The sequence below is a fragment of the Grammomys surdaster genome, unplaced genomic scaffold (assembly GCF_004785775.1).
Source record: "Grammomys surdaster isolate TR1022 unplaced genomic scaffold, NIH_TR_1.0 125669, whole genome shotgun sequence".
NCBI classification, from domain to species: domain Eukaryota; kingdom Metazoa; phylum Chordata; class Mammalia; order Rodentia; family Muridae; genus Grammomys; species Grammomys surdaster.
Window position 1 is genome coordinate 2,032,678 of NW_021620506.1, and position 20,940 is coordinate 2,053,617.

At 38.6% G+C, this 20,940-nt stretch overlaps 1 protein-coding gene across 1 annotated transcript in view; it reads right to left on the minus strand.

Annotated features, from left to right (window-relative positions):
- Window positions 1-4,265: 4,265 nt before the first annotated feature.
- Window positions 4,266-20,940, minus strand: part of Sfmbt1 (Scm like with four mbt domains 1) — a 109,836-nt gene continuing 93,161 nt past the window's right edge. The window contains exons 13-20 of the mRNA XM_028787553.1: window positions 19,800-19,842; window positions 17,433-17,488; window positions 16,542-16,681; window positions 10,419-10,494; window positions 8,601-8,779; window positions 8,182-8,427; window positions 6,891-7,019; window positions 4,266-6,040 (exon numbers count right to left, since the gene is read on the minus strand). Of these exons, the coding sequence (XP_028643386.1) occupies window positions 5,900-6,040; window positions 6,891-7,019; window positions 8,182-8,427; window positions 8,601-8,779; window positions 10,419-10,494; window positions 16,542-16,681; window positions 17,433-17,488; window positions 19,800-19,842 (1,010 nt within the window). The 3' untranslated portion in view covers window positions 4,266-5,899. The remainder of the gene's footprint in view (window positions 6,041-6,890; window positions 7,020-8,181; window positions 8,428-8,600; window positions 8,780-10,418; window positions 10,495-16,541; window positions 16,682-17,432; window positions 17,489-19,799; window positions 19,843-20,940) is intronic.

Consider the following 20,940-nt stretch of genomic DNA (forward strand, 5'->3'; position numbering starts at 1 on the left):
AGTCAGATGTGACACTGCTCTGAACACTCAGGTGTGACACTGCTCTGTACAGTCAGGTGTGACACTGCTCTGCACAATCAGGTGTGACACTGCTCTGAACACTCAGGTATGACACTGCTCTGAACAGTCAGATGTGACACTGCTCTGCACAGTCAGATGTGACACTGCTCTGAACACTCAGGTGTGACACTGCTCTGAACACTCAGGTGTGACACTGCTCTGCACAGTCAGGTGTGACACTGCTCTGAACACTCAGGTGTGACACTGCTCTGCACAATCAGGTGTGACACTGCTCTGAACAGTCAGATGTGACACTGCTCTGAACACTCAGGTGTGACACAGCTCTGAACACTCAGGTGTGACACTGCTCTGCACAGTCAGGTGTGGATGGCTCTCAGGCCTATGGAGTCTTCAGAATTTTGGAACAGAATTCCCAGGCCGTGGGGAGTGGGAAGGATCCTGCTCACCCCATCTCTTCTTAGTAATTTAAAAAACAACAAACAAAATGAAACAAAACAAAACGTATCTTAATCCAGAAGGGAGAGATAAAACACCAAGGGGTGGGTGTTGGGTTAACTTCTAGAATTTTATTTAAGTAGAAAGGGCCTCTCTTACTCATTTTAGAAATGATTCTCTGAAGCCTTACAAAGAGTTTGGAAGAATGTACTCTAGCTAAAAGCCTTTCTTACTGTAAAGTTAGTACAAATGAAGTTAGATTAATACCTGTCTTTCTCATAATCATTTATAACTGTCATATCACAAGTTTACTAAACTTATTTGCCAAAAGAAAGAAAAGCACGCATATATTCATTCAAAATAGTTTTGTTGTTTTTAATCCTTTAAAATTATACCATCAAACTTGATGGGAGTTATTTTAATAGGCATTCTTGTGCATATTTCTCCTTAAGTGTACTTTGTCTTCAATGCATAAAAAATTTAAATTAAGAGGAAAGACAGCAAGCAGGAATGGTACAACGCCAAAAGCATCTCATTTTGTTCCAAACAAGCAACTTGTTTTGTTTTTTTAAAAGGCAAAATACATGAAACAAAGTGCATTACTTCCAAAGAGAGAGTATTGGAGAGAGGGCTAGGGATGGTGCTGGAAGCAGCCTGGAGTCCCACTGGCAAGCCCCTGATTGTCTTTAGGGAACATTCAACCAAAAAAAGGAGGGAGGTGGGAGAAAAACCCCAGAGAATCTCACAAGAGGGCTAGAGCCTGCCTGCTTCACCTCAGCCCAAGCTTTGTGAACTTCTGTAGCCTCTGCTAATCTAATCTGCATTGTGACTTGAGTTGTGACCACCTGAATTCTGCCAAGCTAGATATAGTTAGACAGAATGAGCCATATAGGAACCTTTCTGCCTGAGTTTCCACACACTGAGAGCAGTTCCTCCCTCACAAGTTCCCTCCCTCCCTCTTCTTATTTGCTTCTTTCCTTCCCTCCTTTTCCTTCCTTCCTTCCTTCCTTCCTTCCTTCCTTCCTTCCTTCCTTCCTTCCTTCCTTCCTTCCTCCTCCCCCCACCATGGCTCCATTCTGCACTTTACTGCTGGTAGTGACAACTGTCTGGTAAGTCTGTTGCTTGTCCCTCTTTCACAACACTTCACCATGGTAGGCCATAGTGCCTACCACACCAGACTTGTCAGAAAAAGCATTATGAGAGTTTTAAACCTGCTTTTTAAAAACCCTCCAACCCCTCCTACAAACCTTTACCCTGGTTTTGCTGGATCTTGTGAAATTTTGACTTCTTAAACACAGCAGCAAGAAAATCAATGTGCGCTGCATTAACACCCACTACCTGTGTGCCTCATACTTAAGGCTGTCCCCAGAGCAAAGTCACCTATGTGGCTGAAGACAAGCACTAAGGAAAACAACCCCAAATGAGTACACCTGGAACCAGATCAACTTGGACTGGACTTTGAGTTTAGAATTCTTAGAACGAAACTCCAGGTCAATAGGTAGCTTATTAGAATAAATTCAAATTCCCCAAGTACATCCATTCTCATACAAAGCAATCATCAAAGTTCATAAGTAAAACATTTAAGATAAATAAAGCCAATGGCAGGAAAGTGACCATTACTTTTTGGTTGTACAGGAGGCTCTGTCCTTACCAAGTTTCTGAGCCAGCATCATGGTCACAAGACACAGAACTTACAAAGGTCCTAGGACCAGAGACATCCAAATTTACAAAGGGAGTATCTTGTCTGCCCAAGTTCTCTACTTCTTTGCTTCTTCACTTCATAAGAACAACATAGTCCTCTTCATAAGAACATCACAGGAACTTGTGTGGTTTTGCACACATATGGAATATTCCCAGTATGTAAGTTGAGTTCAAACTCAGTGTGATTTCCACAGTCTAAGGTCTCTCCCAGCACTGTTGGCAATCACTCAAACTGGACAAAGATCTCTTCAATGTAAGCTCTAGTGAGAGGTGCCAACTAAGAGTAAGACCCAGTGACAGTTTCCATGCTTTTACAATAGTTTTTACACTGCTGTTACCTTTCATTTAGACTCTCTGATGTTCTGTGTCTCTTGGAAATAATGTTGGCTTGAGCAGGGTGGGATGTTTTCAATCCTATCTGCCTTCTTCAGGCTTCACATTAGTAACTCAAGTGGTTCTAAAGAGCATGTAAAATGTATTCAAGTCCTCAGGAAGCTTTGGTCTAATGCCCTTTCCCTCACAGTGAAAATACTTTTATTTCCCGAAGAGGCATACAAAGGTCAAACTCTAAACTGGTTTTCTATGCCTGCCTTTATTAAAATTCAATAAATATTTACTAAGGTCTTCATTTCCAGAGCTTGGCTAGTACCCTTCTTATACTTGTATTATAAAAACAGGGAGTGGTATATACTGCTAAAGAAAGGCTAAAGGTGTAATTAAAAGGCTCCATTAATGGATCCTCTATATTTGAAAAGGATAAAGATGTTTCACAAAGGAAATCAGCAGATATAGTCAAAATATCAGAGCCAATCTGCACAGTTGAAGGTTTCCCTAAAAGACAAATATAGCTGTAAAGTCTAGTTTTGGTCAGTTAAGTTTTCAGGTCTAGGAGGACAATATAGTCCATTCACGTATTTCTAAGTTTGTCAACCCAAGTTAACAATGGATCACAAAAAACTTGACTGCAGGCAAGCTATGAGAGCGACTGCAGGTGAACTCCAGACAGTCTCGTCACAGCATACCTCTAAAACTCCTGAGATTGGCTGTCTCAGAAACAGATTTCACATACAAATGAACAACATATAAACTACTTACCCCAATAATGCAAGCTATTATCAAAACTTAAAATATCCCAGCATCCTAAATGAACCATCACTGCTACTCAGCCTAACCCCTGCATCTTTTATACATGAAATTAAAACAATTTTTAAAAAAGGGCAAGGTTTCATATAATCCAGGCTAGCCTAGAATTCACTATGTAGCTGAGGTTGATCTTAAACTTCTGATCCTTGTTTCCTCTTCCCAAGTACTGGAATTAAAGGTATGTAACACCATACTCAGTTTGGGATTAGAATTTTGTACTTAAAAAATGTCTTCTGCAAAATTCTCGTATAATCCTCCTCTTAAGTGTGAGGAGGGAGGGTAGATAATCTTTGATGTGACTGTCAAGTACACTATATTCCAATGAGAGTGCAAGAAATATTTAGGGAAGCCCTCCTCTTGTCTAACTCATGGCTAGTCTTTCTATAGGAGAAAGCAGAGACTGAATAATTATGGTGCCACCCCACCCCCAGACCCACTAATGGCTTGGGTCACGTGCTTCACCTTTCATGCACGATACCAGTCATCTCTGATAGTTCGACATTCTGTGATCTGAGTCAAGAATAGAGGTAAATTACAGTCATTGCTGTCACCTTTCATTTTACTAAGGTAACAAGGTGAGATCCTACAGTCATAGGTTTTATGTCCTCAGAAGACTCCCCTCTGTATCAGTGACTCAACTCTTGCAGTCTCAGGAGATTCTATGAAGAGAGCCATGACATGTCTGTTTCCCAGTACTGTTTCCTAGTATCATGTCTGCTTCTCTTCATGGCATGAAAGAATCATGTTTTTAGAAAATGGATTTCTAAGTAAGCTCAAATAAATGAACCATTACTTAAATGAAGCTTCTTCCCAGATATTCCTGTTGGTAACCTATATGAAGAGCTACTGCTTTTAAGACTTGGTTAGATGGTTATCCTATGAAGAAAAGAAGCAGACTACAGACTTTTCCAGTGTCCATAAAAACAGGTGGGAGTTGAGGTGAGAAAAGAAAAAAAAAATCACAATTTAAATTTGTAATAATATTACCTTATATTTGTATACTTGTTCAGAATTTACTCAGTTTGCAGTTTTAAAACATTTTCAATTCTTGAGGAAAAATGCTTAGGGTATAAATCTGTAGGGTTTAGGGTAATCAAAAATAAATAAATAAATAAATAATCAACAAGGAAAACATTAAAGGAGGCAACTGTGTATGCATGTCTTTCCTTACTCATGGCTGTAGCATAGCAAGTGCTATTCTATAATAGCTAACACCACCATCGTAAGTGAAAATTCACCTGGAGCTTCATGTCAACTTGAGTTTAATTTAAAAAAAAAAAAAACTTCAAAAGAATGAGCTACTGAGTGAGACTCTTCAGATTGTAATTACATTCAATTTAAATTTGTTTAACTGAAGACAGGCATAAACGTGGCTAGACAGAGATTTCCAGACTCCTTAACCACCTTTCCCATCCAAGTACCAACCAGGCCCTGCTTAGCTTCCCAGAGGAGATAAGATCTGGGATATTTGGGGTAGTGAGTTCATAGACTCTTAACTACCTCTCAGTACTCATAACCAAGGACACTATTAAGGAACTTCAACTTTGTGCCATACCCAAAGACACATTTCTCTGCTATGTATCTACTTGGACATACCTAGAAAACCAGAAAAATGGGCTTGACAGTAGGTCCAAAGAACCCACACTGATTTTCACTGAGAGTAGAAACTCCAGAAATGAAACAGAGGTAGTTAAACAACTCTACAGAAAAATAAACATAAAATAAAAGCCACTTAAATACCTTTCAGAACTAATAGGGAGAGAGTAATTAAACTGAAATACCCATTGGTCTTTGTAAAGCCACCTAATGATGGTGGCCAAAACCTGGTCATGATGGAGGACACAACAGTAGAATTCTTAGGACAAACTGGTTAAGGGACTGGTGGTGTAAGTGCCAACATGATATCTTTAAGAAAGCAGGCAGTGCCTTCTCTAATTTCTGTCATAGTTTTAGCATTCAGCTTAAAAATGGCATCATACAAAAAATGTCACTCATGGCTGTAAGCGCAGTCATCAACAGAGGTAGTAAACAAAGGAACTCCTAAGAATAGATTTTAAAATGGATCAAAGTGTGACTATACATTCAAAACCCTAGAGCCACTTAATTATCCCCAAAATGAACTGCTTTAATTTAAAAAAGCTTAAAAACACAACAACAATGAAGCACTGATGTGCCTTAGGCACAGTCCCAAACCAGTGCTGACTTAAAGCTATGTCCTCTCTTTTCAAGAAAGAGAAAGCAGAGAACAGAGTTCAATCTACAGAGGGAAGGAACAGAATGAAAACAACATTGGTGCGGCCCAGCTGTCACCATCATTCTTTGTTTCAGGTCCCACTAATGGTAATTCAGACTTTTATGGTTTTCTCACAATGTTTTTTAAACTGGAATCTTCTAAACAGAAGTCCATATTTGCACTGTAGGAGAGCCATTTTTGTGCTGTTTTGCTTCCTCAGTGTGGGTCCTCCTTCCCTGAAAGTGCAAAGATAGCAAGCCAACACTTGCAGGCCGACAGCTCAGGACTACTGCAGCCATCTGTAGAGCAGGGCAAAGGGTTTGCTGCACTGTGCTTCAAAGACTCAGCTCAGTCTGCTTGTCCTTCTCAGTTGGCAAACTGCTCATAAAAAGCAAACTTGATCCTCTCTATGTGATGGCAGAGCTTGATGGCGGGGCCCAGCTTTAAGTCCATGCACTCTTGGACAGTGGGAAGGGTGAGGAGCAGAAGGGCCTGCCCATCAATTTCCTGTTGAGGATAAAGAACAAAGGCTGTGATGTGCACACAAACCAGACTCCTTCCCAACCCTCCCGACCTACACCAGCTGTCACAACTGCAGCTCGCTGCCTCCCCCATTCCTTTTCCCTTTGAACAGAGCAGTGGTCTGCCGCCCTGAGAAGCCTTCAGAGTTGGTAATCAATGGACCAACCTTGATATTCTAATCTACAAATTCTGCTCAACAGAAAGTTAGCATCTAGGGAGCCCTGTAACTAATAACTAATTATGAAAAGGAAATACTTTTAAAGCACTCTATCCAAATCTAAAACTATCTGAAAATACTAACTATAAACTTTAATGTAACTACCTTGTAAAGTTTATAAAAGAATTCAAAGATGATAGGGCCTGTTTTATTTTTGAGACATGGTCTCACTGTGTAGCTTAGACTGGTCTCAAAGTCACTATGTAGCCCAGGCTAGACTCTAACTTGTGAGCCTCTACCACAACTATCCAAGTACGGGCTAATAGTCATAGATACTGTTTTGTATGGCACTATATCTTCTGCCTGCCATAACTATTCGCATTTCACCATGCCTGCATTAAAACTGGTCATTACACTACAGATTATTCAAGATGACACATTTTTTAAAAAGCAGCAAAACACTATTTTTTAAAAGATGAGATCAATTAATACATGCTTGAATTTAAAGTCACTTAGAGAATAGACTTAGATTCTGAGGAAGCACAACCCTTGTGTTGTAGGCTGTGAGTGACAAAAGAGAACAAGTCTTTTTTTCCTTAAACTTGCAATTTTTGTTTATAATATGCATAGTTCTGTATCAAAGACATTGTTATTACAGGTTATACTTTCTGTGATTACCTGATCAAGGAATATTCTTGCCAACGGAGCACAGTCAGTGGACCTGATGAACCGCACAACGTCGGCCACACTCCACTTCAGGGGGTTGCTGTCCAGGTGAAGCCTTTCATCAACTTCAATCCTTATTTCCTTCATTCCCAAGAATGAGATCAAACCAAGTAGTATAAGAACTCGTATATTTTAAAAATGTCTCCCAAAGAAATTAAACACTCTTCACAGCAGGATACAAAGAAATTGTAAGACTGACATTCCCCACTCCAGTTATTCTCTTTCAGACTGATTTTTTCCAGCAAAGAAGACAAGAAGCTCACATGCATTAGTTATTTGGGAGATTTATAATAGAAATTTTATCTTATTTATTTATGTTCCACATGTGCTTCTGGATGTTCTTAGCTATTCTCTGGTAGAATGCTATAGCAAATGGTATTTCCAATGAGAACATAAAAAATAAATATTTTATTGCTCCTGTTAATGGGACACTTTAAAAGTCCTGTTTAAAACAGTAATTTTGTTTTGTTTTAGAGGGGTCTCCTGCCCCACCTCCCAAGCACTGGGATTACAGGAGCATGAATGACGCTTTACCTCGCTTTATGCTGTACTAAGGACTGAACCTAGGGCTTCGTGCATGCTAGGCAAGCACTCTGCCAGCTCTAAAACTGTGAGTTAATAGTAATAGCCATTAGTGTTATTTAGGTCATACAGTGTACATTTATGTACACAGTAGACTGCTAAACAAGACAGCTGAATGAGAGAATTAAATGGGTAAATGATTTGTTTCTAGAAAATAAACACTTTTCCTTAAACCAAATGGCAAGTTATAAATAAACTAGCAACAAAACTTTTTCCTTTTACTTAAAACAAGCAGCTTCTCTGAGAATCCCCCTTCATTAACAATCTCCAAATAATGTTTGCAGCTCATGAAGATCACAACTTTGAAGATCACTTTACTTACTTTTAATTTACTTGTGTTTGTGTGTATGCATGTGCATGCACACACTCAGGTGTGCATGTCCATGCTGAGCCCACAGGGGCCAGAAGAGGACATCAGAACTGAATCTGCAAGCAGCTTTGTGGGACACCTTCCACGGGTGCTGGAATCCTAACTGGAATCCTCTAGAAGAGCAAGAGTTTTCCCAACTGCTGAGCCCTCTCTCCAGCCCGAGGCTCACTTTAAAATGGCCCTAGAAATTCCTCCTAAGTGTATATGGGAAGAAGTGGAATGCTGGCACCACGCACAGTGACAGAGGGAGATGAGAGGACACTGTGAGAGGAAATTCTTTTCACATGGTACCTTTGGTGAAGGAGGCTTATTTTCATCATCTGAGAGTGAGGAAGTCTGGGCGTCTCTTTTATTGGTCTGTGTGTCTGGGGGCACTGGGGTGGGTGTCTCATTCTGGGTGGGAGAAGAGGAGCATGATTTTTTTTCTGACACTTCAGACTCTTCCTGTAACTCCTCCTGATGCTCGGATGTACTGCCCTCAGTTAGGGAATCATCATCTCCATCATCTGCATCCTCCTCATCTTCACCCCCACTTCCCTAGAGGAGAAGGAAAGAAATCTCTCTTTAACCCAGGACAAACCAGTCACTGGTACAAAACTATCTACTGACCAGAAATTGGAGTTAAAAAGATGTGTAGGTACTATGTGTACAGACTGTAAAGCAGAGATCATTTGGCCCCTAGAGAGGACAATGTGTCACAGAACTTATACCTGGGGTGAGCCCACTGGGGTATTGTCAACAGATGCAGAAGAGCGTTTCTTCTTATGAACAAAAATATTTTTCCGCCTTTTTCTTCTCTTATTGCTTTTTTTCAGGGCAGAAGATAAATTACTATGTCCACCAGGTGGCCTCCCAATTCTTTTATTTTTCTTCTTTCCATAATAGTGTGCTAAATATAAATGATCAAAAAGAAGGGAAAAAAGTAGCTTAATTATTGTTATGTACCTTAAAACCACAGGATTCTATTACCACAGCAGAAAATGGTATACTACATTTGCAGTTTAAATTCCATACATTAGAATAAGCAGAAAAATACATAATTTGATTTGTATCAATATGTAGAAATGTAAGCACTCCTGGATCTGTCAAGGCAGAGAACATATCCATTGGTGTAGAGTTCTCAGGGCCCCAGTCACTCACTGCAGAGCAACCACTCCTAATTCCCATCACTGTAGACGGACTTGCTCTCTGCAGAACGGTGCAGTGGGCACTGCTTTATAAACTGCTTTTCTTGTGCAGTGTGATTTACTTTAGTCTCATCTCTTCTGTGTTGGTGAGTAGGATTCTATTGTATGGAAGTACCCATTCATCTGTTTCACTGTTGATGAGCACTTGGGTTATATCCAGGGTTTGAGTGTAATTAAAGTTGTAATGAACAATTCAGGTTCTTTGCAGGAGCAGTAAGTGCTCTTATCCACAAAGCTATTTCTTTTCTTTTTTTTTTCTTTTTAAGATTTATTTATTTATTTATTATTTATTTATTTATTTAATGACACTGTTACTGTCTTCAGACACACCAGAAGAGGGCATCAGATCTCATTACAGATGGTTGTGAGCCACCATATGGTTGCTGGGAATTGAACTCAGGACCTCTGGAAGAGCAGTCAGTGCTCTTAACGGCTGGGCCATCTCTCCAGCCCCCCACAAAGCCATTTCTTTAACTCCTCACACAAGGTGTGTTTTCACTGCTCTACACAAATACCTGATAATTAAAATGCTGGACCTTGGACCTTAAGATAGATATCTTGAACAATTTAATGTTTGTGTATAGAAATTTCTCATTGTAGCTTAAAAAAACCAGATAAATTTATGTGGTACAATATGACATTCCAATATGTGTATAATATGTAATGATAAGATCAGGGTAAACAACTTAATATTTCACTTTAAACATTTATATTTTTTGTATTAGAAACATCTGAAATCCTCTCTACTATTTTAAATATAAAATTAAATGTTGCCAAAAGTTAGCCTTCTACTCAGTCAGTCTAAGTGGTATCTCCAAGAAAACTAAAAGCTTTTGTCATAAAGTGTGTGGACAGTATTCCTGAGCCTCCTCAGGCCTCTGTCCCGGGCCTCTACACAGGTGTACACACAAGAGCAAAACTGTACCCCTTTAATCCTACTGCAGGACTGTACCCATCAATAAACTCCTCTCCATTCCCACCTCCTGCACACCCTTCCCAGGATGTGATAAGCACTATTCTATTACTGACTTTAGCCTCCACATAGAAGTGAGAATATTCAGTATTTTTGTGTGTTTGACTTATCTCACTTATTGTAACACCCCAAAGTTTTACCCTTGATACTACAAATCTCAAACATCCACTCCACAAGTAATGAGTTACACTGAGCCACTTCCATGCGCTCACTGCACATCTGTGTATTTTCTTCCATGTTTGTGCAAGCCTTTTATTAATTGTTTAAAACTGTTTTCTTTTCAATTTATTTAAAAAACACAAAAAACTGTGACACTGTAGACTGAACTCAAGATTGCACAAATGCCACAACACTGAGTTGTAACTTACTTTTTACTTTTTGAGATAAATCTACAAATACAATTAATTCACCTGGTGGCCTACTGTTTACTGGCTTCAGTGCAGTCTGCATGAAATCATCAACACCAATTCTAGACATGTGCAACCCCATAGGAAGAACAGTATCAACTAACCAGACCACCCATAGCTCCCAGGGGCTAAATCACCAGCCAAAAAGTACACATGGAGAGAGACCCATGGCTCCAGTTGCCTATGTAGCAGAGGATGGCCTTGTCTGACATCAGTAGGAGGAGAGGCCCTTGGTCCTGTGGAGGCTAGGTGCCCCAGTGTAGGAGAAGGCAGGAATGGGTGAGTGGGTGGGGGAGCACCCTCCTCAGAGAGGCAAGGAGGAGGGTGGGATGGGGGATTTGTGGAAGGGAAACCAGAAAGGGGGATATCATTTGAAATGTAAACGAATAAAATGATTAATTAAAAAAAGTCTTCTCCAAAGGAGAAAAAAGAAATTTTAATTAAATTCAAACTAATGAAACTACAACTAACTACTGTAAGCATACAATTCAGTAGTGCTTAGTATATTCAAATGACATGCAGCTATCATCTCAGCATGATCTCAAAACTTCCCCTTTTATTACAGAGTTGTGGAAACTCATAAAATGTTCTGGAATCTTGGCTGCACACACATTAAACATATTTTCCCAACACCATGGCTTGGTGTCTTCTCTTTAATGGCAATATTTAAAACCACAGCTTCTCTTGGCCTTATGTGTCCTGCTATCATCAGTATTACTGGGTCCTCACTAGACACCTTTGCTTACCCTAAAGTCTGGAGACAACTCTTGGTTTCTTTTAGAAACTGTGGAGTTCTAGGTTTCACAAAAGGCATCTATGATAGGTTTAAAGTTGATATCTGTATATTGTATGAGGTAGGAGCCAGAGAGTTTGGATATACACGTTACTGGGACTACCTTAAACTTAGCTCTTTCTTCACTATTTGTCACCCTTGTTAAAGTAATTTGATCATGCAAATGCCACTCTATTTCCAGATCCTGTTTCAACTCACTGCTTTATTCTGCTACTCTTTAATATTAGAATCTTTCAATGATTATAGTTTCCTCTTACAGTTACAAAAAGAGTAGGTCCTTCAACTTTATTTTTGTTGCCTTTTTTCTTTCAGCATTAAAAAGTTTGGTTATTCTAAATACTTGTTGTTTTCTTTAAGTTTAATGCCACCCTTCACAATAGTTGCAAATAATATAAAATACCTTGGTGTGAATCTAACCAAGCAAGTGAAAGACCTGTACGACAAGAACTTCAAGTCTCTGAAGAAAGAAATCGAAGAAGATCTCAGAAGATGGAAAGATCTCCCATGCTCATGGATTGGCAGGATTAATATAATAAAAATGGCCATCTTGCCAAAAGCAATCTACAGATTCAATGCAATCCCCATTAAAATCCCAACTCAGTTCTTCACAGAGTTAGAAAAGGAAATTCTCAAATTCATATGGAATAACAAAAAACCCAGGATAGCAAAAACTATTAACAATAAAAGAACTTCTGAGCCGGGCGGTGGTGGCGCACGCCTTTAATCCCAGCACTCGGGAGGCAGAGGCAGGCGGATTTCTGAGTTCGAGGCCAGCCTGGTCTACAGAGTGAGTTCCAGGACAGCCCGGGCTATACAGAGAAACCCTGTCTCGAAAAACCAAAAAAAAAAAAAAAAAAAAAAAAAAAAAAAAAAAAAAAAAAAAAAAAGAACTTCTGGAGGAATCACCATCCCTGACCTCAAGCTGTACTGCAGAGCAATAGTGATTAAAAACTACCTGGTATTGGTAAAGAGACAGGCAGGAAGATCAATGGAATAGAATTGAAGACCCAGAAATGAACCCACACTCCTATGGTCACTTGATCTTTGACAAAGGAGCTAAAACTGTCCAGTGGAAAAAGGACAGCATTTTCAACAAATGGTGCTGGTTCAACTGGAGGACAACATGTAGAAGAATGAAAATTGATCCATTCTTATCTCCTTGTACAAAGCTCAAGTCTAAGTGAATAAAGGACCTCCACATAAAACCAGATACACTGAAACTAATAGAAGAGAAGGTGGGGAAGAGCCTCGAATACTTGGGCACAGGGGAAAAGTTCCTGAACAGAACTCCAATGGCATATGCTCTAAGATCAAGAATTGACAAATGGGACTTCATAAAATTGCAAAGTTTCTGTAAGGCAAAGGACATTGTCAATAAGACAAAACGACAACCAACAAATTGGGAAAAGATCTTTACCAATCCTTCATCTGATAGAGGGCTAATATCCAATATATACAAAGAACTCAAGAAATTAGACTCCAGACAACCAAATTACCCTATTAAAAAATGGGGTATAGAGCTTAACAAAGAATTTTCAACGGAAGAAACTCGAATGGCCAAGAAGCACCTAAAGAAATGTTCAGCATCCTTAGTCGTCAGAGAAATGCAAATCAAAACAACCCTGAGATTCCATCTCACACCAGTCAGAATGGCTAAGATTAAAAACTCAGGTGATAGTAGATGCTGGCGAGGGTGTGGAGAAAGAGGAACACTCCTCCATTGTTGGTGGGACTGCAAGATGGTGCAACCACTTTGGAAATCAGTCTGGCGGTTCCTCAGAAAATTGGACATAGCATTACCTGAGGATCCAGCTATACCACTCCTAGGCATATACCCAGAAGATGCTCGAACATATAACAAGGACATATGCTCAACTATGTTCATAGCAGCCTTGTTTATAATAGCCAGGAGCTGGAAAGAACCCAGATGTCCTTCAACTGAGGAATGGATTCAAAAAATGTGGTATATTTACACAATGGAGTATTACTCAGCTATTAAAAACAATGAATTCGAGAGGTTCCTAGGTAAATGGATGGAACTAGAAATTATCATCCTGAGTGAGGTAAGCCAATCACAAAAGAACACACATGGTATTCACTCACTGATTATTGGATATTAGCCCAGAACCTTGAAATGCCCAAGATGCAACTCACAGGCCACATGAAGCCCATAAAGAAGGAAGACCAAGTGGGGGTGATTCGGTCCTTCTGTGAATTAGGGAGGCTGCAGGCAGAGGCAGAGTTAGGTGAACTCATTAAGCTGACCCAGACAGAGCATAGGATGTGTAGGCCTGGCTGAACCTGGCGATCTGGCACGAGCAGCTGTAGAGTTGGGGAGGTCTGTGCCGGGAAGTATAAATAGATTACTTGTGTCTTTACCCCACATGGGCTGGCTAGAGGGGTCCTGGCTAGCAGCAGCATGGAGATTGGAGTGGGGAGAGGTTGTGTCAGGGGACACTGTCACCACACCACATGCTGATGTTGTTAAAGATAAGCTTTAACATGATGGCCAGGAATGAAAGTATTCCCAGGGCAAGAAAGGCTAGCCTGATCAAGCTATATATGCCATTCCTGAGGTTTGACCAAAATGGAAATACTGACCTCAGGCCATGGATAATTTTATTGGCATTATCTGCAGCATCAAAGGTCAACAGAGCAGCATTCTTTAAATTCATAATCTCACTATGCAAATAACTTTAAATACTAATGGCCTAACTCTCAAAAGACACAGGCTGGCTGAATGGATTAAGAAACAAAAATCCACCTTTTTTTTTTTTTGCCTATAAGGAAGTCAGCTTTAAAGACAGGCCTACTTTAAAGTAAAAGAATGTAAAAAAGTTTTCCAAGCAAAAGAGAACTGGAAGCAAACTAAGAGTTATACTAATATCTGACAAAATAGACTTATAACTAAAGCTAATCAGAATAGACAGACACCTCACTCTGATTAAGGGTCAGAGAACTATCAATGGAGAAGACATGACAACTCTAAACATGTATGTGCTAAACTTTATAGAGTACTCAATTTCATAAAAAGCCTACTACTAGAATCAAATACACAGATGATCATCAACTCAGTAACAGCCAGTGATATTTATACCCCACTATCTCCATTAGACAAGACATTTGGACAAAATATAAACAGAGAAAGATCAGAATTAAATGACATCATATATCAAATCCAACCTAACAGATACACACAGAGTATTCCACCGAAACACTAAATAAAACACCTTCTACTCAGCAGCCCACATCCTGAGACATAAAACAAATTCAGGATAAATGAAACAATTGTATATCCTATCTAACTATAATGCAATAAAACTTAAAACTGACAATGAAGTAATCTACATGAACTCACATAGAGTAAACTACTCATAACTGAATGATGATCAAATCAAACAACTAAATGACAATGAAAACACAATACAATAAAATGCCTGGGACACATAAAAAGCAGCCCAATAGGGTTAAAGTTCTAAATGCTTACATTTAAAAAAATCACAAAAAGCACAAATAAATTAATAATGCAGCTCAAGGATTTTGGAAAACAAGAACAAATCAAGTCAGAAGATGGCAAGAAATAAATAATAAAAATCAGAACAGAAACTAATGAAATTCAAATAAACCCACATAATCAATGAATGTAAGAGTTTCATAGAACTTTAGACAAGATAACCATGACTGACAGAACTTCCTGCGAAGGCACATGAATTACTACCTCTGCCTACTCTGCCCATGCTGTTCAGACTGTACATTATAGCCTTTCAGTAGCTGTGCCAGTTATCAGATCAGCTCTTAAAATATCATGGTGTTCATGGCTCAAGCAACCCTCAAAGTAGTCTAATGCCACATCACTCATCATGTAAGCACTGATCTGATCTCACATCATAACAAATAGAAGGCATATCTCACAAAATATGAAAGATGACTTTCAAACAATTTTCTATTTTATTAGTTTTATTGTTAATCATTTACCATGTCTAACTTATCAATTAAATTTTAACAGAAGTGTGATGGTTTGGACATAGTTTGAATATGTTCTCCCAAAGTGTATGTGTCAGAATCTTGGTCCCTAGTATGATGGATATAGAAGGATGAGACCAGGTGAGAGGTTGTGATGTGTAGTTTTAATTGTCATTTTGACACAATGTATTATCACTTGGGGAGGGTGTGTCAATGAGGAATTGTCTAGATTTAGCCTCCTCATGGGCATGCCTGTGGAGGATTATCTTGATTATGCAGACTGACCTATCCTAACAGTGGGTCCAAGCACCACTCCGTGGGTTTAGGGGCTGGGGTGTATAAAGAAGGAGAAAGTGAGCAGAGCAAAGCACGCACATATTCAATTCACCCATCTGCTTTTGGCTGTGGATAAAATGAGAGTAGCTGTTTCCAGTTTCTGCTGTTTTGACTTCCCTGCAATGATGGATTGTAATCTGCAATTATGAGCCAAGTAAACCCTTTCTCCTTTAAGCTGTTTTTGTCCAATTTTTTTTTATTACAACATCAACTGTTGGAGATTGGTTCTAATGCTTTGATTCAATCAGGAATCTGTATGTCCAAACACTAAAATGTCCTTGTCCCCAACTGTTTTTTGATCGATCAATAAAGATTCCAATGGCTAATGACTGGGGAAAGGGAGATAGAGCGGGACCCTTCGAGTTGCACTAGGATGCAGAGGGAGGAGATGCAGGATCGCCAGGGGAAAAGGAAGAGGAAAGCTGCAGAAGAGCCATGTAAACATTTGGGTAAGTGGCCACTAGTCACCTCCTCGACTGGGCTTGGGGAGCAGGGGTAAGTTTTAGGAGTGCCCAGCTTTTAGGTAGCTAAGACATTTTAAAAATAAGCTAATATGTGTGTTTCATTCACAGATCCAAAGATAACTCTTGGGCAGGTGCACATGTACAATCTACCAGGAGCCAAAGAGGTGGTGTAGCTAAAACCTCACCGCTACAGTCAACAAATGAAATTAGAAGTCCTTAGAAAAATTAGAACCATGACCTCAAAGGGGACAGTAGGGCTCCAGTCTCTCTCACTGATTTAGCAGCATACTCTTCCTTACAAATATAATTTTCACGAAGATTTGACACAGACAAGATCTTTAACAGAAGCCAAACTGATAAGGACTACTTAGTCTTCAACTTTTTTAGCCTCCAAAACTATGTACTAAGTAAATCTTTTCTCCATGGCTAACTGTACATAAGAAAAGTTACATTTGGTACATTTTCTGCATGAATGAGCCTAGGACACTCCATTTAATTTCCAAGTTCCGCCCTAGGTCATAATCTTACCTCTCTAAGTACCAGAACACAGTTCCCAGGTCCTACACATTGAGGCAGCTCAGCAATTCTTCCTTTATTAAGATACGGTCCTGAGAAGCAACGGTGGTTGAAGTATATCTTTGGACAACAGTATTTTCCATTGATCATCACTAGAAATGAAGAAGTAAGTATTCAAAGTATTCATTCTCTCTCTACTCCATGTTTCCAAAGATGAGTTGGGGTGGCAAGTGGCATATATACTATTGTATGAGTTTTAAAATTACATTTTTGGGTGTGTAGGTGGATTTGCACATGCTATGCAAGCTTTGAGCTACATATTTCCAGCCATGGAAATATACATTTTGAAGCTTAACATACAATGCTCTTAAATATCTTCTATTTACTTTGTGCTAGTTTACAGAGCTTATCACTATTCAGAACTACATATGTTCATTAATTCCTGGGTAATGCAATACAAATCTAGAGCCCCACACTTCTACTGATAAAGTAGAGGCCTACTCCATAAACTCACCAGACTTGATGACCAATTATTTCTTTTCTAGTCCTTCAAAATCAACTGCTGAATAGTCTATTCTATAGTACTCCTAGGGATAAATGTTGAAAATTATCCAGACTTAGAGTCTGTCTCCTAAGCCCTACCATGACATTTCACATATACAGGAGGTTTTGTCATTTTATTTTGAGATAAGAGTCTCACTATGTAGCACTAGTTAGCCTAGAGTTTTATATAGAAACCAGACTGGCTTTGAACTTGAAGTTATCCACCTGCCTTTATCGTCCAAATGGTGGGATTACAGTCATGTGCCACCACGCTTGGCTCAAGTGTATTCTTAATTTCCTGATTTAGCCCATCAAAAGGTAAGCAAGGATTTCTTCTCCACAATGTCACAAATACTATACCTGAGTGGGTGGAGTTCAGCTTCAGGCTGTCATGGACAGATCTTGAAGACAGTATTCTGGGTTAAGAAAACAAAGGAAAACAGTGAAATTGCCAGCAAAGCCTACAAGTTAGTTTCCTTCAAAAAAGTAAATGTGGCGACTTGTAAACCCAAAATAAATGCTCTTAAACCATAATATATTATTTTTTTAAGTAGAAACTGATTTTAAAACTATGCATAGTACAAACAAGCCAAGAATTTCTAGACAAGTGATATTATACGTTCACAATTTACAAAACTGTATTATAAAATCTAAAAGTTTCTTGTAGGAGTTTGGTTGTTGTTGTTTTTTGAAACAGTTTTTGTAAATATCTCTGGCTGATCCAGCACTCACTATGTCGCCCAAGATGGCTTCTAACTTATGGCAATAATCCTACCTCAGTTTCCTGTTTGCTCGTATTACAAGCATATGTCACTGTGTCTGACTTTCTGTGAGGTTCTTAAATAAACCATTCATTTTTTCAAATCATACAACAAAAACATTTCTTGTGAATATACAAGTATGTTGATATACACATGGGTACAGAGGTTAGAGGTCAACCATATTTTATTTATTTATTTATTTATTTATTTGGAGATATGGTCTCTTCCTAGAACCTGACCTGACCAATTCAGCCAGACTGACAGGCTAGCAAGTCCCAGGGTCTGCTTGTCACTATCTCCCTATCACTAGCATTCCAAGTACACCATCATGCTTAGCTTTTCATTTGGGTTCTGGGGACCAAACTCAGGTCTTCATGTTTGGTCAGCAAGAACTTTGCCAACTGAGACATCTCCTCAACCTCCCACAAATGTTTCTTATATAGTCTTCTGTCAGTATATACATAATTATAAAACATTAGAGATGCATTCTACATGGAGAAATCTTTGAAATATTTTAGAACAGTTTGGAATGCTTCATTACTGAAATTTTGATTTCAAATTAACAACTAAGATGCTATTGTTGTTATTGTTGTTGCTATCTCACTTATGCAGCAGGGATAAAATTGTATGGCCTTTCACTTTATTTCTATTAGCAGTTTTATTACCTACAGAACTACAAAGTAGCTATAAATTATTTACTAGGTTATTATAAAAGTGGCTAAAGATATAACTATATCCCTCAAAGTTCATTTATTAAAATTGTAAAATTCATTTATTTATTTAATCATCAATTTAACTGCACATGGTCAGGCTTAGATCCTAAGAGTAGGATCATCTAATAGCCTTATAAGAAGAGGAAGGACAAAGATAGAAGGAGGGCAGGGAGAGTTCTTCACTGTAAAGTCCCAGCTAGAAGGCATCCATTGGTACACCTGAAAGCAAGACCTTACAGGGAATCAGATCAACTGCCATTCCCACCTGGCAATTCCTAGCTCAGAGTTTGAGAAAATTAGCTGCTGTGGCTTACATCACTAAGTCTGTGTTAATTTTGTTGTGGCAGCTTATTAGACTATAAAGAATACAAAATTTAAAATAAACATAGAAACTTCTGTATTTTTAAGATGTAAGATACCACAGCAACTGACTGCTTCTCAAAGGCTGTAAGAGTATGTTACAAGAGTCTCCTGATGGGTTTAAAGGCGGAATGCAACTTTTTGTTTCTAGTTGCTCTTTTGTACATCAAGATACTGTGAGGAATCATTCCTTGACTTAACAATTTTTGCTTTTCTTTCACAAATATTTCCTTTCTTTTATTAAATTGCCTTCAGTATCTAAAAGCTAAAAAAAAAATTCATTTTGGGAAACATCTTGATATATTTGCACTTTTGTATATAACAGTAACTTTTTTTTTTAATACAGAGTTTTACTACATAACCCAGACTAGTCTGGAACTCACTATACAAACCAGGCCTACCTTAAATGATCCTCTGACCCAACCTTTAAAGTAGCTAAGATTTATAGTTGTACACTAACATGTATAACTTTATAATCCAGTTTTAAGAAAGGCATATACTTTGCTGGAGAGATGGCTCAGTAGTTAAGAGCACTGTGACTGCTCTTCCAGAGGTCCTGAGTTCAATTCCCAGCAACCACAAAGTGGGTCACAACCATCTGTAATGGGATCTGATGCCTTCTTCTAATGTGTCTGAAGACAGCGACAGTGTACTCATACACATAAAATCAATCAATCAATCAATCAGTCAATCAATCTTTTAAAAAAAGAAAGAAAGAAAAGGAAAGGCATATACTGAAAGAAGTAGTTAAGCTACCAAATTTGACTTAGACGTTTATGCTTCCATCTGAGAAAATAACACAGAGGAGATATATTCCCTTAAATAGTTATTTTTTTCCCCTAGGTATTCTAAGTTTAAACCTGAACTGTTTAGGTATCTATTATATTACTTACTGTTTTTCTGGCTGAACCACTGCAATTTTCCTCAGTTTATGCCCTGTAAGAAGAGGAAAAAAGTGCCAAAAAAATTTAAAGGTGAAGAAAAACAAAGGCTTATGCTTGTAATCAGCACTTTTATTACCTGGTTGTACATAAATAACAAGTACTTTTAAAATAATCTTAACGTGTCAACATCCTAACTGAAGAATATTTTTCAGGGTTGGGATCTTTTTAGGAAAAAAAACCAGAATGTTTTTGAATATCACTAGGCTAATCAATGACTAAAAATACTTTCCAGCAAACACAGATACTGGAAAAGAAGGCTGATCTGATCAGAACCCTAGGATCACCTAATGGATCAAAGTTTCAACACAGTACTAGGGAAATACAACATCCATATGTCTGAAGCTAGACTCTTAGTTTACATCACATATAAAAATGAAAAGAAATTACTAAAAACAGATAAAACTTCAAAATTCTTATATATAAGAAAAAGTTTACAGCTCTAAATTTGTGGATATCGTTAAATATGACACAAAGAAGAGAAGTGAAAAAACGAGTCAGAATCACACTGGAATACATTAAACTTAAAAACCTGGTATAAAAAGAGAATAAAGGGCCGACAAGATGGTTCAGTGGATAAGGGTGCTTGCCACTAAGTCCGACAACCTGAGTTTGATTCTCAATAGCCATTTGGTGGAGAAAGGGAATCAACTCCCCCAAGTTGTTCTTGGACTTCCATGACCATGCAGTGTATCTGTATATACATCACAAACACAAATACATATAATAAATATAAAAAAAACTAGAAGAGAGTAAAAGGGCTGGAGAGATGGTTCAGCAATTAAGAGTATTTGTTCTTATATAGAGAACTTGGGAGGCAGAGGTAACTACATACTTTGACTACAGTTAAAAATAAATAGTAAAATACAAACAAAAGATAACAGGCTACCTAATTCTTTTTTTTTTTGCGGGGGGGGGGGGTTTGAGACAGGGTTTCTCTGTGTAGCCCTGGCTGTCCTGGAACTCTGTAGACCAGGCTGGTCTCGAACTCAGAAATCCGCCTGCCTCTGCCTCCCAAGTGCTGGGATTAAAGGTGTGAGCCACCACTGCCGGGCTAGGCTAGCTAATTCTTATAGAAGTCAAATGCCAGTTT